The sequence below is a fragment of the Aethalodelphis obliquidens genome, unplaced genomic scaffold (genome assembly GCF_003676395.1).
Source record: "Aethalodelphis obliquidens isolate GAN/ISIS:26980383/991018 unplaced genomic scaffold, ASM367639v1 scaffold85, whole genome shotgun sequence".
Lineage (NCBI taxonomy): Eukaryota > Metazoa > Chordata > Mammalia > Artiodactyla > Delphinidae > Aethalodelphis > Aethalodelphis obliquidens.
This window is the reverse complement of record NW_020838029.1, coordinates 5,350,746-5,366,942: the sequence shown is the minus strand read 5'-3', so window position 1 is coordinate 5,366,942 and position 16,197 is coordinate 5,350,746. Positions and strand designations below refer to the sequence as shown.

At 53.0% G+C, this 16,197-nt stretch overlaps 1 protein-coding gene across 1 annotated transcript in view; it reads right to left on the bottom strand.

The window, feature by feature from the left end:
- Positions 1 to 14,075, bottom strand: part of NALF2 (NALCN channel auxiliary factor 2) — a 29,141-nt gene extending 15,066 nt beyond the window's left edge. The window contains exon 1 of the mRNA XM_027093575.1: positions 12,274 to 14,075. Within this exon, the coding sequence (XP_026949376.1) occupies positions 12,274 to 13,131 (858 nt within the window). The 5' untranslated portion in view covers positions 13,132 to 14,075. The remainder of the gene's footprint in view (positions 1 to 12,273) is intronic.
- Positions 14,076 to 16,197: the final 2,122 nt, after the last annotated feature.

Here is a 16,197-nt window from a genome sequence, read left to right as displayed (position 1 = left end):
CCCAGGCCCTATTGCCCAGTCATGGATCGTCTACTTCATCACCACTGTCTGGGGCATGGGCTTAGGTCAGGTCAGCTTAACAGGCCAGTGGAATTAATGAGTGGCCCCATAGCCAAAGAGAACTCATATGAGAGGAGGGGAACTTTGAGGGCCTCTGTGCCTAACAGCTGTGCAGGCCACCCACCATAGAAATGGTGCCAGTGTGACATGACAACCATGGCTTCATTTGAGTTGCACACAAATGTGTTTGGCATAAAATCCCGCTGCCCCCTCCCAGGGGGCACACACTGTTAGTCTGGGCCCAGGCCCAGGTAGAAATCTCCAGCTCCCTGCAGGGATCATTGTGAAACCAGCTCCTTGCCCCTACCTTACTTCTGTCCCCAAACACAGTACCTTGCTAAACAGATGAGAGGCTGGGGAGAGACCTAATAAAAGGACCTGTTAGTTGTGCTTGGTCTCTGGGGGTGAGGTAAATCAAGGCTTTGGAGTCCTTCCATCTCTGGCTCTTCCCTCCCCTACCTGAGCATATCTCTGTGCCCTCATTCACTAGAATCTCTCCAGTTGCCTTCTGGCTCCTAACCTTCCACCTCCACACTAGACACTTCACCTGCTGCTCCCAAATTACCTTTCCCTTCTCCTAAGGGAAAGTGTTGTCAATCTCAATTGAGTATTAAGCAGTCATTTAGATTAAACACATCTAATTAAGGTGACAATAATTATAGCTACCATTTTTTAGGTGCTTAACATACGCCAGGCTCTGTTCTAAGCAGCTGACCTTTATTAACTCATTGAATCCTCACAACCACCCCCTGAGATGGAGAAACATTTACAGGTGAGGACAGGAAGGACCAGAGTTAAAATAGCTTGTCCAGGACTCTCCTGGTGGCACAGTGGTTAAGAATTCGTCTGCCAATGCAGGGGACATGGGTTCGAGCCCTGGTCCGGGAAGATCCCACATGCCGTGTAGCAACTAAGTCCGTGCACCACAACTACTGAGCCTGCGCGCTACAACTACTGAGCCCACGCACCACAACAACTGAAGCCTGTGCACTTTAGGGCACGCATGCTGCAACTACTGAGGCTGCATGCTGCAACTACTGAAACCCATGTGCCTAGAGCCTGTGCTCCGCAACAAGAGAAGCCCCTGCAATGAGAAGCCCGTGCACCGCAACAAAGAGTAGCCCCCACTCGCCACAACTGGAGAAAGCCCACGTGCAGCAACGAAAACCCAATGCAGCCAAAAATAAATTTAATTAAAAAAAAAAGCTCGTCCAAGGCCACACAGCCAATAATAATATATGGTGGCTACCATTTCCCGAGCACTTTCCATCTCACAGGCACTGTGCTCTTAAGAGATTAGCATGTTATATGTCATTGAAGCCTAATAATGACCCTATTTCTTAGTTTTGAATTCAAAGAAAATGAGGTTCCAAGAGAGATGAAAGGTCTCAACAACTGTTTTATGGAGAAGACAGATTTCAAGCTGGAATGTGAAGTCAAGTTTACCTGGGCTTCAGTTCCCAAGCTTATACACCATATTGCCCCTAGGATGGTCCCTCCATTTCACTATCACCATTGAAGTAATTAGCTTGTTACTTAAACGAATCTTTTTGATGGAATTTCAAGTCAAGTTGGGGAGAGATTTCTAGGACTGGATGGGAGAGTGATTTTCTAAAATCAGTGTATTCAGCTCACTCCCAATATGAGTAAAGTTTTCTTTGTAAGGGAGTGTCAGGGGAAGAATACTTGGGTACTAGGGGCTACAAATGACCACTTCCATTCCCCCATCAAAGCACTCCCTTTCCTCTTTCCTCTAAATGCATGCATGTGTGCATGCATGGGAGCACAAACACACACACACCCTGGGAGTGTTGAAAAGAGGCAACTGTTCCTGCTCTGATCTTTGGCAACCTGTGATGGGAAGGCAGCTCTCTCCTTGTACAAAGGTCTTCTTGCCTTTGGACATGAGTTCTCCTGTTCTAGGTCTTGTCACGTAGGGGCTCCTGGAACTGCCTTGCCCTGGAAGACTCCAATACTAGAGTCCATTCCTTCAGAAAGGTTTCAGGGCAGCCACAACACTCTACCTAATTGCTCCTTCTCCCCAGCTTGCTCCATAAATGTTCTTCATCAAAAAGCCTTTGCTCCAGTCAGGTGGAGAGTTAGCCAGAGCTGGGTTCAGATTCTGGCTCTGCCACTAACTGGCTGTATGAACTTGGACAAGTCATCTGTAAGGAGGTAGGGACTCAGTCACTAATTTGCTATGTGACTGTAAGCAAAGTACTCTCCCTCTCTGAGTCTCAATTTGGATCCAAGAAGATGGTCCCTAGGGAGGCAGCATGCATGGGGAAAAGACAGGCTCAAACATCTTTAACCTCAAACATTCCTGTGGTCAAATCCCAGGTTTGCTGTCACCAGTTATGAAAACTCAAACAAGTTACTAAATTCCCTGATCTATACTTTCCTTATCTGCAAAATGGAGATAATAAAAGCACATATCCATAACCTTTCTGTAAATGATGTCTGTAAAGCAACTAGCACAAAGCTTTACCTATAGTAAAATTACACTGGTACAGATTGGGTACCCTGGATTTGACCTGGATTCAAATCCTAGCTCCAACTCTTATTAGCTGGATGACCTTGAGCCAGTTACTTAACCTCTCTGAGCCTGTTTTCTCCTAAGTAAAATGGGGATAAATATACATACACTTCACAGGACAGATGTAAGAATTAAGTGAGATAAAGTATATAAAAAGTGCCTGGGATAATTCCTTTCCTTCCCATGCCCTCCTTTCAAGCTGTAAGATGCAAATAATAAATGGAAAAAAAACACAACTGCCACAAATGTAATCAGAAAAAATCATTAATACATACAAATCAATAATAAAAACACAAGACATGGACAGACAATTCATAAAACAGGCAATAACAAATGACCCATAAACAAGAAAAGCAAAATCTGACCTAAGGAATGCAAATTACAAGCCAATGCTATAACACTTTTCAGCTACAAATTAGTAAAGTTTAAAAAATATGATAATCAATATTAGACAAGGGTGGTAAATTAGTCTCACATTTTTGGTGAGGGTATAAACTAGAAGCAGCCTTCTGGAAAGAAATTTGGTAAGAAAGAAATTTGTATGTCAAAAGCCTTAGAAAGGTTAATACTCTTTGATTCTGTAAGACTAGTTCCAAATGTTCGTCCTGAAGAGTTAATGTATATGCTTCCATTTGTATGCAAAACAAGGGAAAGAAAAAGTCATTTTGTGTGCAAATGTTGATGTAAGCTCAGAGAGGGATGGAAGGATACACACCAAATCGTTAACATCAGTGACCTCAGGGCAGTGGGACTGTGGGGGGAGGGAACATGAAGATTACTAAGTGGAATACAGAGGTTTCTTTATAAACCTCTGTATTGTTAGATTTGGTACAATGAAGGTGCATTATTTTGTGATTTAAGAAACTCAGCAAAGCAGAGAAATAAGAAAAAAATGATTGAGATACTATTTATTAAAAAAAAGGAATCACAGATCTGACAAAGATTTATGGACAAAGATATCCATCACAGCTTTATTTACAATAGTAAAAGTTTAAAGTAAATATCCAACAATAGGGTACTAGGTAACTAAATTGCACTAAATTCATGGGATGGGATATTGCATGCTCATCAGGAATGATGTTTGTGGGAATTCCCTGGCGGTCCAGTGGTTAGAACTCCATGCTTTCACTACCAAGGGCCCAGGTTCAATCCCTGCTAGGGGAACTAATTCTGCAAGCCATGCGGCACAGACAAATAAAAGAGGTTTGTGAATATCTAATTACATGGAAAGATATTCAGTATAACTTTAGCAATAAGTTAAAAAGAGCAGGGTAAAAAACCTGGATGATTTCAACTATGTAAAAATATATAGTCACATCTATTAGGGCGGCTATTATCAAAAAAAAAAAAGGAAAAGTATAAATGTTGATGAGAATGTGGAGAAATTGGAACCCTGTGCATTCATTGCTCATAAGAATATAAAATGGTGCAGCGCTGTAGAGAACACTATGGAGGTTCCTCAGAAAGTTAAATATAGAATTACCACGTGATCCAGCAAGTCCATATCCGGGTCTCTAACCAAAAGAATTGAAAGCAGGGATTCAAACAGATACTTGTATACCAATGTTCATAACAACATTATTCACAATGGCCAAAATGTGGAAGGAAATGAAAATATAGGTCCACACAAAAACCTGTCTATGAACATTCATAGCATCTTTATTCATAATTGTTCAAAGGTGGAACCAACCCAAGTGTCCATAGAGATGAATGACTTTAAAAAATGTGGTACATCCAGACAATGGAATATTATTCAACCATAAAAAAGAATGAAGTACTGATACATGCCACAACATGGATGAACCTTGAAAACATTATGTTTAATGAAATAAGCCAGACATGAAAGGACAAAAAGTGTATGATTCCACTTATATGAATTACTCAGAATAGTCAAATTCATAGAGATGGGAAATAGAATAGAGGTTACCAGGGGCTGGGGGGAGGGAGGAATGGAGAGTTATTGTTTAATGGGTAAAGAGTTTCTGTTTAGGAGAATAAAAACATTTTAGGGATGAATAGTGGAGATGGTTGTACAACATTGCAAATATACTTAATGCCACTGAATTGTACACCTAAAAATGGTTAGAGCGGTAAATTTGATGTTATGTATATTTTACCACAATAAAAAACTATGCTACAAAAAGACATATTAGGAGGAAATACACTATAACATTAAGAGCATCTCTGGGACCTTTTTCCTGTTATATTTCTATTTTCCAAAATTTCTCAGAGACCACCTTTTTGGCAATTGGAAAAAAAGGTATTTTTAAAAGATTCTGAGTCTCTAATAGCTCTGAAAGATTAACCTGGTTGGAAGTTTTAGTTGAGTTCGACACTGAGCAGATATGCTCACCTTTCACACATCAGCCAGGTAGCCATGCTATCTGCTGAAAACCAAATACAAAGACAGGAAACAATGGTAACACTCACCACCACCACTCGTCCTTCTCCAGGCAGAGCTTGGTGAGTTGGCACTTCCTTCTACCTCCAAGGGAAGCCTCGCCATCCCAGGCCAGGGCTCACCAAAAGCCTGGCATGGGAACTGGGTGTCCAAAGGCCAAGCCAGGCCTTCACAGGCTCTGGGGTGATAAGGTCTGATGGTTTCCCCTCCCAGCTCTCCCAGCAGCTGCTGGGCAGGGCTCAGGCCTGCACTAGGTCTGTCTAGGAGACCTACTCCTCTCCTGCCCCGGTTGATCCCTCCGGCAGATTGGGGCTGAGAATCTAACAGATACCCTCCTTCCAGGCAAGAGGAGCCCAGCTCCTCCCATCTCCGTTGTAGAGCCTGTAGAAAAAGGAGGGAGCAAACACCTCCTTTCCTCACGCCCATCCTCTGTCACAATCTCAAGAGGATACTGGTGATTATCATTGGGGCTCAAGGACAAGAGACTGGGGTATTGAACAAGGAGGATGTTGGTGGGTCCCCACTTTGGATCTGAGCTACTCCAGGGGGTCCCTACAAGTTGCCAGTAGGTGCTGCTGGATTTCCCTTGCAGTTCATCAGCTTCTCACTCCAGCCTCTCAAGAGCCAGCTGGGCATTGCCTCTGACAGCTGGGGGAGTTTATTAAGATTTTCTTCATACATGTGTGCACTGGGGAAAGAACAGACAGACCTGGGTTTGTGTGGCAGTCCTCCCACCTTTTAGCTATGTGTCCTGGATGGGTCGGCCACGTTCCTTCACTGAACCTCAGTTGTCACATTTGTAAAAAGGGAATAATGAGAGTACCTGCCTGCTAGGATGACTATCAGGATTAAATGAGTTCATGGACACACATAAAGCCCCTGGCATCTCCCAGGCACTTGGAGGCTGGCAGTTTTCTTTTCCCCTTTCCCTTTGTTCTTTGGCACCAGCCTGCCTTCACCTTCTGGCCCAGAGACTTGTGGCTCAGGTTCCAGCTCCTTTTTCCAGAATCCATTCAAACAGGAGCTTTGGTCCTGGCAGCTCCTGTCACTCCATGGTAACCCCTTCCTTCACCAGGACCAGCTGCAACTCACCTGGTGCCCTTGCTCTCCTCTCTAAGCATGGCTGCCTGGCTCGAGGTATCAAAAATTCAGGCTTTTCTGAACACCCTCATATACCCAGGGAGAAAAGTCTGGTCCAGCATCCCTGCACACACCCTGGTCTGTGCGCCTGTAACCACAGGAACACAACATACCTATTCCCCAGAGGCCTCCCGGCTCAGCATTGGAGAATGGTGCTCCTGGAGGCCCACGTTTGTCTAAACCCCCCTCAGAAGTTGCCCCTGGTTTTCCAGCAAACACCTGCAGCTGGAATCCACATGTGGCTGAGACGTGAGCTGGGGATGGGGGAGTAGGGGTGGGGGCAGGTCTGATGCCCAGTCTGCAAGGGCACAGGGCAGATAAACAGCCTCACAGGGTGAGAACATAAAAGAATTGCCCATAAAAGAACTGCCCCGAGGGAGAAGTTTTTCTAGGGCAAACTCCCACCCTCGAGCCTAAGGTGTCGTCCTACATATGCACCCACACACCGAAGAGTGGGTGTGCCCTTTCCCTGAGACACCGATGCCTGGGGAGGAGACCAACATGCACCCACATGGCTTAGAGGCACCCTCTCATGCTTGTAATGTGTTCGGAGATCCCTGACTCTCCTTTAACCTCAGCCGCACCCACTGTCTTCCCTTTCCTCACCCTTACCTCCACTGTGTTCAGCAGACTCTTCCAGTCAGACCATGAGAGTGGGTGGAAGGCTGCTGGGCTCCCTTCCTCCACTTAACTCCCCTCCGCCCCCACCTTCAGGAGATACCAGTTTATCCTTCATGGAGGTTCCCGTTGCTATGGTGACTATAGTAGTCAGGCACCAGCCTGTGGGAAGGATGGGAAGTCGCCATGAAGAAGATTGTGCCTTGTGTGTGTGTCTATGTGTCTAAGCATGTGTGAATTCACACACACACACACGTCCACACTGAGTGGGGAGGACAGAAGGCAGGAAGGAGAAAAAGAGCAGAGAGGGATAAAGGGGACAGGAGAAGAGGGGACCAGAAGATGAAAGGGGGGCAGGAGGAGGGATGGGGATCAGAGAGGCGAAGTGTGAGAGGGGTGCGAGGGATGCGAGGGGTGAGGGGGCATGCAGGAGACAAGGGCAAGAGGTGCAGTGCCGGGACGGGGGTTAGGGATGAGGCCAGAAGATGGTCAGGACGCGGGGTAAAGGTTGGTGGAGTATGAGGTAGAGGTGAGAGATGAGGGGAGTGGAGCTGGATGGGAGATGGGAGAGGGCTGGCAGTTAGAAGGGAGCAGGGAGGGGCGTGGGGGGAAGGGGAGGGGTGGGAGCAGGTGGGGGTAACTGTGGGGAGAAGTGGGCGTTGGAGGAGTGAGGTGTGGGTGCGGTTTGGTAAGGGTCTAGCAGAAGGTTGGGAAGGTTGTGGGGTCATTGGTATGTGGGGGTGTTGGCTGTGGGCCAAAATTGGGAGGAATATGGGGATTGGTAGTGGGGTGGGTCAGGGTAGGGGTGAGGGGATCCGGAGAGCTGTGGGCAGCATGGGGCCACTTTCCCACTCTCACGTTTAAGCCCCTATACCCTGTCTGCGCTACAAACATTGCCTTTTCCGTCCCCGGCCCTTCCCAGAAGCCCGGTGCTCACGTTCATGGCCAGTGAGCTTCGGTGGATCTGGACGCCCCTCCTCAGGGGAGCCTTTGCCATGGTCCTGGGAGGCTGCTTCTTGACTGCCTCCCCCTTCCTCCACCCCCAAATGGGGACAAGGGTACTCTCTCTGCCCTCACGAACCCTGGGTCAGGGAGGCTGACTGTGGGGCACTGCTCCGTGCCTGAAAGCTTGGGTGACAACAGGGACCACTTGCCAACTTGGGGCTCCTGCCCTTTGCCCAGTGCCCCGAGCTTCCTGCTCTCAGCACCAGCATTAGCCTGGGAATCCTGCTTGGCAGGAAAACTGTGGCAGGTGGGAGGAGAGAGGAAGGCAGTGAGGCAGAAACAGCTGCCAGCCGGAGTGGAGGAAGAGGTCCCCAACGGGTAAGGGCAGAAGGCGAGGTGCTGGCTCTGGCAGCCCCCTCCCCTGGGTGTGGGTGTTAGGCATCCTTCCCTGGCCTTGCCTATCCAATGCTGCTGTTGAGGCGGCAGGCTCTGCTCACTGGCCTGAACTCTGAGCTGACACCGACCTCAGAGGTCAGCTGATCCAACCCGCTCTAGACTCTGGAGCCAGAGTCATCTCCACAGCATTTCCCCCAGGGCTCTGTCTGAATCAGGCTAGACCTTTCCCCTGGGAGCAGGAACTCACCTCCTCTCAAGGCACTCTGTTCCCTCTTTGGAAGGAAAAAACTGTTAACTGAACAACTGATATGCCAGGCCTAGGTACTGTGCAGACTTCTCATTAATAATGAGCTCATAGGGCTGTTCTGATGAATTACCTCCATTTTACAGATGAGAAAAGTGAGGCTGAGAGAGCTGAAGTCCCTAGCTCAAGGTCACACAGGTAATACATAAAAAAGCTGGGCTTGAACCCAGGACTTTCTAACCATGAAGTCCCTCTGGGGTTAAGCAGGACATGCCTCTTGTTTTGCATCCTGACAACTCTTCTGAGGTCTGAAGTTGGAGACCACACCTTCCTGAGTCTCCTCTTCTTCAGGTGAAACAGCTCCTTCAACTCTGTCCAGGAGAACTTGAGTTTTAGCCTCCTCCTAAACTGCTCAGTGTGAGACCCAGAACCAAACACACAGTATACCAGGTGGGTGTGGGCCAGTCCCGAAGATAACAGAACTAGCGCATCCTTCCTTGGCACTAACCTTTATGGTTGTGGCCCTATGGCTAGTGAGAACTGAGAACTGGCCTTCTATCCCTTCTTGGATCAGAGCTATGAGAGAAGAGGCCAGGGTTTTGTTCCCATCTCCACCACTGCCCCCCCCACACCCCATCAGACTATCCTCAATTTAGAGTAGGGAAGGGGCAGAGATGGAGGAAGAGGCAATCAGAACCAGGTGGGGTGTGGCAGGGCTGGGAGATGGAGAGGGCTGGGGGAGTGAGGGGGTGGTCCAGTAACCACAGGCAGGGCCAGAAGGGCTAAGCAGAGCAGGAGGCAAGGGCTGAGGGGATGCGTGCACAGGGAGGTAAGGGAGGGGTGGAGCGGGGCCCCAGGGGTTGGGAGAGGCCAGCGTGGGAACGGGCACTGGCCTCCCTAAGTTATCATCGCCCTGCTGTGTGAGAGGAAGTCAGTCACACATTAAGGAAATGTCATAGCTGGTACTAAATTGGGAGGTGTCACAGGCAGCATTGAGGACAGGTATGATGTGTGGGGCCCTGTGTGGCCCGAAACAGGGGCAGATGTTGCAAAGGGAGAGAACAGGGTTTCTGGGGCTGCCCGGGAAAGATCTAACTGAAATACTGGGGACAGGCCCCCGGGGATGGGGGTCACCTGGCCTTGGAGCAAAGGCTCCAGGTTTGGTTTCCAGCAGCAGAGGAAGCCACCTCACCCTAGCCTGGGGCGGTGTGCTCTCCACCCTGGAGAAGCTTGGAGGATGTGGCATTATCTCCAAGGGATCCCATTTTGGGGAGGGGCTGGACAGCAGGGCTTGAAACTGGGGGGTAGGCTTGGGGATCTGCAAAAAAGGCCTGGGATAGAGGTGGGGCACTGGGGTGAAGACAGAGGGGCTGCAGGAAGGAGGAGAGCAGGGCTGTCTTTTCCTGTAGGGCCTATAATACAGCTGGAATCCAGAGGCCTGTGGGTATAGGCCTCAGTGAAGGGAGAGCATGTTGGAGAGGGTGGGAAAGACAGGAAGAAAGCTGTGGAGCTGACACTGCCCTTCTCCCAGCACAGCAGGCAGCAAGAGAGCAGGCGGAGTTCACTTGAGAGGGAGAGAGAGAGTGAGAGTGTGAAAGCGGCAAGGAGACAAAGGAGGGCAGGGAGGGCCCTGGCCTTTGCAAACCTGATGAGAGGCCATGGCCAAAGCGTGAGCTTAGCATCGACGCCATGTGGGTTGGAGTCCTGGCACTTCTGCTCCTTAGCCGACTGGCCTTCGGGCAAACTGCTTGAGCCCCCTGCACCTCAGTTTCCCCATCTGTAAAATGGGGCCCATGATGCTGGTATTACCAGCCTCCCCAGGCAGTTGTGATCTCATAATACACGTGAAAGAGGCTACAAACCCTAAGCAGGACATCACTGCCAGGTGTTCTGTTATTCTTACAAAATACTATCAGCTACCTTTTCCCACTTCAATCTCACAGAAGACTCAGGATGTGGGCAGAGCCAGGATTATTATCCTTGTTTTACGAATGAGGAAACAAAAGCTTAGAGAAGTGAAGTGATGTGCCCAAGGTCACACTACGAACAAGTGGTAGAGATGATCAGGCCTCCTGAATCCAAGATATCAGTCGTCTTTCTCCTCCAACAAACTGCTTGGTAAAAATAATCAACATGAGGGATTATCATTCAGTGCCGGATCAGACAGAGCCTGAAGCCAACTATGACCTGGAGAAAACCCCACGGGAAAGTTGTAGCATGGTCTCTTTTTCATCCTGGAGATTGTGGGAAAGAAAAAGTCGGGGCCACGGGGTTGGAGGGAAGGCCACAAAAGGCAGACATCCTTTATTCCGTCTGCTAGTGGCCCGTGTCCCTCTGCTCGCACTGACATCAAGGGTGTGTGTCTCTATCTCTATATGACAAAATGTGTCCTTTTTCATGTGACAGTACTTCTGCCTGTGTGTCTCTGACATCCTGGGGAGATGTGCATATGTATGACACCTTGTCTGCTTCTGTGGCACCGTTTGTGGGTGTTGACGACCTCTCTCTACCTCTGTGTGACTTTGCCCGGGGTGGTGGTGGTGCTGTTTGGCAGTGTGTGTATGTCTATCTGTCTGTACACCTTTAAGAAGTGGAATATCTCATTTGGTAGTGTGAGTGAGGCAGTGAGTCAGCTGAGGCTGAGGGAGGCGGGAGGGAGACTGCTAGGTTACGAGAACAGGAAAAAGGAGAACGAGAAAGTGAAGTCAGGAGCAAGGAGCTACCCGTTTCCTCCCCAACCCCCTGCCCAAATCCCTAAGGAGCCCACCAAGAGCGTGGAACTGAGCAGAAGTCCGCAGGGGTCACGTCAGATGGAAAGGGGCACTTTCTGTCCCTCCCCAAAGCCTCGGAGGGAGACAAGCTAGGCTATGAGACAACTGTCTCCCTCTCCAGCTCTCAGCCCCCAGCTTGAGGATGGGTGAGACCAGCACCCCACCTGGTCTCCTCTTCACTTGACCCTTTGACCTTGCTGTTCTCTTTCCTCTCAGAGGCAGGCCACCTGGCCAGGCTGCACAAACAGAGCAGTAGCACCACGTCCCAAATGTTTACAGCCCCCATACACCCACTGTCCAGAACGACCCTGCTCAGGGTCAAGAAGTTTCTCAACACTCAGCTCTGCCCTAGGCAGGCCCATTCTGCAGGGGCCCCGCCTCTCCTCTGGATGCCCGTCCCCAACAGCCAGTAAGCCAGCTTTCCCTCCACTGCCACCCCAGGGCACTGGGAAAGCACTGGAACTTCTGTAGTGCACCAGCCTCCAGTAGTCCTCCCACAAGCTGCTGTGCCCTGCTCCCAGCTCCTTCTCTTGTCAGGGGAGAGGAGCTGGCAGGTACCCTCCTTGGGAGAAAACAGGCACCCTGGGGCTCCACCTGCTTAGACTCTGACTAGCCACCTCAGGTCATATAAGGTCAACAGTGTGCTGTGCCCCATAACCAGGTGCCCCTCCTCTCACCCACTGGCAGGGGCCAAAGGGTCAGGGTTAGGTTGCCAAATAGTCTTCCCCCACCTCTGGCCTTCCCCCTGCACCAGCCAGTCCCAGGACTTTCCATTCCAGCCAAAGAAAGGAAAGGGGCACCGCTAGGTGAGGACGGGGGCTGGGGGAGCCAGAGCCCTCTTTCCATCCCTTTGCCAACCGGGGGAGCCCCCGGACCCCTCCCTCCTCATGCGGGGGGCGGGGCGCGAGAAAGCCCCAGTCAGATGGTGCCCAAAGCCAGAATCAATAGAAGTTGGCCAGGTGGTTACCTGACTTGAATCCCTGAGGCCCTGCTTCCCGGGAGGGTCCCAAGGTAGCACTACCCGTGCCCCACTGAGAACGGTGGGGGTGATGGGGGGAGGTGAGGTGGGTAGAGGGGGAACCTCCTTTTTTCTCCCGGTCCCACGGCCACGGCTCCCGCCGCCGAAGCGGCAGCCGTTGTGGCCGCGGACGCCAGTCCCTACCTTACAGCCTTTCGTGCAGGACCGGATTGAGTACTCTTCTGCCTGTAAGTATTTATGCAGCACGAGGTCGAACTCGTCATATTTTTCCTGAGCATGTCGGTCGAGCCGCTGGTACGCCTCGATACAGTTGCTACACACCTCCCAGGCCCCGGAGCCCGGGCTAGCCACCAGGGCCAGCAGGTCTCCCAGCAGGGTGTCCAGGCTGCAGTCCAGGCTGTCGGGGCGGTCCATGCCCAGCAGCAAGTCCCAGACCGTGTAGGTGTCGCAAAAGGAAAGAGTGAAGTTCCGAAAGTGGCCTTTGAGCAAGTTTTTTTTGGCGGTGGGGAACTCGGCCGGGGCACGGGAAGGGGAGTCGGGGGGCCGTAGAGGGGGCGCTGGGGTGGTCGGTTCGAAAAGTCTCTGCAAAGATTGCAATTTGGTGCAAGCTGCGTCCAGCCCCGTGGGTTCTGGGACGCCGCCGCAGTCCGGCCCGGGACCGGCGGCGGGGGCGGCTTTGGTCAGGTTGCTGTATCGCGGGCCGCAGGTGCCTGGGGGCGCGCTGGGCTGGTCGGGCGGCTGCGGCGGCGGCGGCAGCACCGCGCGAGGAGGCACCGGCTGCAGCTCCCGGCCGGCCCCCCAGGGCGGCCGCATGGCGCTGCTCAGCTCCCTGGCCCGGGGCCGGGCCCCCGCGCACAGCCACAGATGGTCAGCGAGCAGCACGGTGAAGAAGAGCAGGGACGCCAGGGACAGTCGCCATCGCTGCGCCCGCTCGGAGTCGGCGCAAGGTTTGTCGCTCGGCCTGGGAGCCCAGCAGCAGCAGCAGCAGATAGTCAGCGCGGCGGCGTCTTTCCCGGGCCACATCCAAGCGCCCCTGAACATATTTCAGGGGGGTCCGGGCTGGAGGGAAAAGGCGGGCGCGAGGCCGGACGGCCGTCTCGGGCTGGCGGGCGGGCAAGCCGGCTGCGCGCCGCTCCGCGCTCCTCGGCGCCGTCCAGGCTCTACCTCGGGGGCTGCATGGCGAGGCAGGCCGGCCGGCCCGGGGCCCCGCTCAGGCCGGAGTGGCGGGGCGCTCTCGCGCCGTCCCCGCGCCCCTCCCGCGCTCCCTCGCTCGCCGCCCGGGCGCGGCCGCCCGGCCCGCTAGGCGCTGCCCGGCGTCCCGGCGGGGGGCGGTGCGGGGCACTGGGGCGGTGGCGGCTGCGGCGGCGGCGCCGCACTCCTCATAGTGTCGGGCCGCTCAGCTGCCCCGGGCTCAGCGCCACTTCACTCCGCGCCGGCTGCCGCCCGGCTAGCGCTCCGCTCCGGCCGTCTCGGCTCGGCGCAGCTCTGCGCCCCTCAGCGCCGCCGTGCGGGCCCGGCCGCCGCGCTCCGCTCCGCTCCGCTCGCCCCGCGCCGCGCTGCTCAGCTCCCGCCCGCCCGTCCGCCCGCCCGCCGGCCGCCCGCTCTGCGCCGCTCCCAGCCTCGCTCGCGCCCTCCTAGGCCCGCCGGCCGGCCCTCTGTTCGGCCCTTCGGGCTTCGCTCGCGCTCTGGCCGTTGGCCGGGGCCGGTCCCGGGCCAGCTCCGCTCCGGCTCCGCGCCCGCCGCTCCCGGAGTTCCGGCTCGGGCGGGCCACCTGGCTCCCGGCGGCGCCACAGGCGCCGGACGCCGACGCGGGGCTTTACTTAGTGCGCCTCTCGCTTCCGCCTCGCGTTCGCACCGCTGTGGCGGCCGCCGAGCGGCACGGCCCCTTGGCTCCCGCTGGCCATGCCCCCTCAGTCTGTCGCCATCTTCCGCTGTGCAGAGAACACCTTGAGAGCCCGTGTGCGAGTGTGTTTGGGGGGGACTGGGGGCGGAGAAAGAGCCACGAAGAGGAGGAGGGAGCGGGACTGGGGCCCCGACTGCGCCTGCGCCTCAGGACTCCCCCCCCCACCCCCCCCCAGCCGGCCGCAGCCTGTGCTGTTTGGGGATGTTTCCAGTCCACCCCCAACTCCATTCACTTCAGCGCCTCCGTTCATCCGCCCGCTCCCCGCGTGTACTGGCCGCACGCTGAGTCCCAGGCCCGGCGCTCCCCCTCCCCCGGTGACCCGGGAGCCCGCCTCCCTCCCCGAAGCAGCCGGTCGCTCCCCCTGAGGGCTAGGGGACTTCTGAGGGTGATTGTTAGAGGCAGAAGGAGGCACCTCCGTAGCGTCTCGCTGCCACCCTGGGTCGCCGCCCCCGTCCCCGTGACTAGGCGACGCTGGAGCCGGCTGCGGATCGGACCAGTCCAGTGTCCCTAACTCCGCTGTCGCCCTCACTGTCCTGCCCCAGGCCAAGGCGGCCCCTGGTGCTGAAGGACAGCTCCCGGCTTAGCTGCTGCAGAGGACAGAGCTTAGAGAGAGTCCTGGAGGGGGCAAGACAGTGGGCTAAGATGGGTAGTAGCGATGGGGTGTCGTTTCTGCCCTTAGTAAGATTTCCACCAGCCTCTCCCCTGTCCTAGCTTCCTGGCTCCCCCTACAGGCTGCTGAGAATAGCTGAGCGAGAGTTAGGGAAGCTGCGCCGCCAGGATGGAACCATGTGCTTGGGGCCCTCACAGAGTCACATGGCACTAGGAACTCAGACGTACAAACGTCCTGCTGCACCACTAACCTTGTTTGGATTCCACCAAATCTCAGACTGATCCGATCGCTTGTTTCCTTTTCTCGTTCCCTCCCACCCCAGTAACTCCCACCTCTAATTTTTGTTAATATTAAGAATACCAACAATAAAGTAGCCTTTGTTGAGCACTTACTAGGTGCTAGATACTGCTCTAGGCACTTTACATTCATTATTTCATTTAATCTTCACAACAGTCTAATTACGTAGGCACTGCTGTTATCTTCATTTACATATGAGGAAGCTGAGGTTTAGGGTGGTTAGGTTGCCTAAAGTCACACAGCTAGTAACCAATGAGGCCAAGAGAGAAACGCAGGTAGTCTGGCTCTAGAGCTTCCCACACTCCAGTCAAGCCCTGGGAAGATGAATGGGTGGAAGATAGTCCTGACTTCTAGGAAATTGTAGTCTTTATGAGGAATATACAGATGAGGCACATATGTTGGCTACTGGGAGAACTCGTGGACTGGAGACTTGGGTTCAGGTAATAGTTCTACCACTGCACATCCTTTGTGCCCTTGAGAGAGTCCTTTCTCTCTCTGAGTCTCGGTTTTCCCCCGAGTAACACGAGGGGATGCCCAGGGCTGTATGAGATGGGTGGGCATTGTTAGCATTACTCAGAGGTGGGCTGGGGTGGGTGCACGAAAGCTCTCTGGAAGAAGGAGAATTTGAGCTGGTTCCTAAAGAAGTAGCAGAATTTGAGTGGGTGGGTGGGTGGGAAGGGCATTTCAGGTAATAGGAATGCAGGTGAAAAGTTTCAGGGATGAGGAGGAGCTTTGTATGGTTGCAAAGTCACGAGTGTGACAGTTTGGCTGTATTGGTGGTGAGAATTTGTGGGGAAGAGTAGAGGGATTTAAGACAAGGGACAAAACTGTCAGGCATTTGGGAGGCTTATTCATTATATTCCAAGCACTACGCTGGGGACTAGGTAGGAGCCTGAGGTGGATCAGACATGGCGCTGCCCTTCAGATGCTCACAATTGAATTAGGGAGGCAGATATTTTAGAGAAGGAATTGTAACCCAGTATAGTAAGGATGGTATGCAAGGGAGGAGAGGTCTCCCTCCATAGAGAGAGGGACTGATCAACTCTGCCAGCGTCCCTCAGAGATGATTTTGCACATAGCCAACTGAGTTGGGGGCATTCATTCATTCATTTATTTAGCAAACATCTACTGAGGACCTGTTATGTTCCAGACACTGTACTAGGCATCAGAGATATAGACATGAGTGAAATACATGTCTTGGGCTGCGGGAGTTTAGTCGAAGTCTTAAGGAATGAGTAAGAATTGGTTAGACAGATGGGAGAGAAGGTGGTGTGTGAAGGATGTCCCAGGCAGAGGG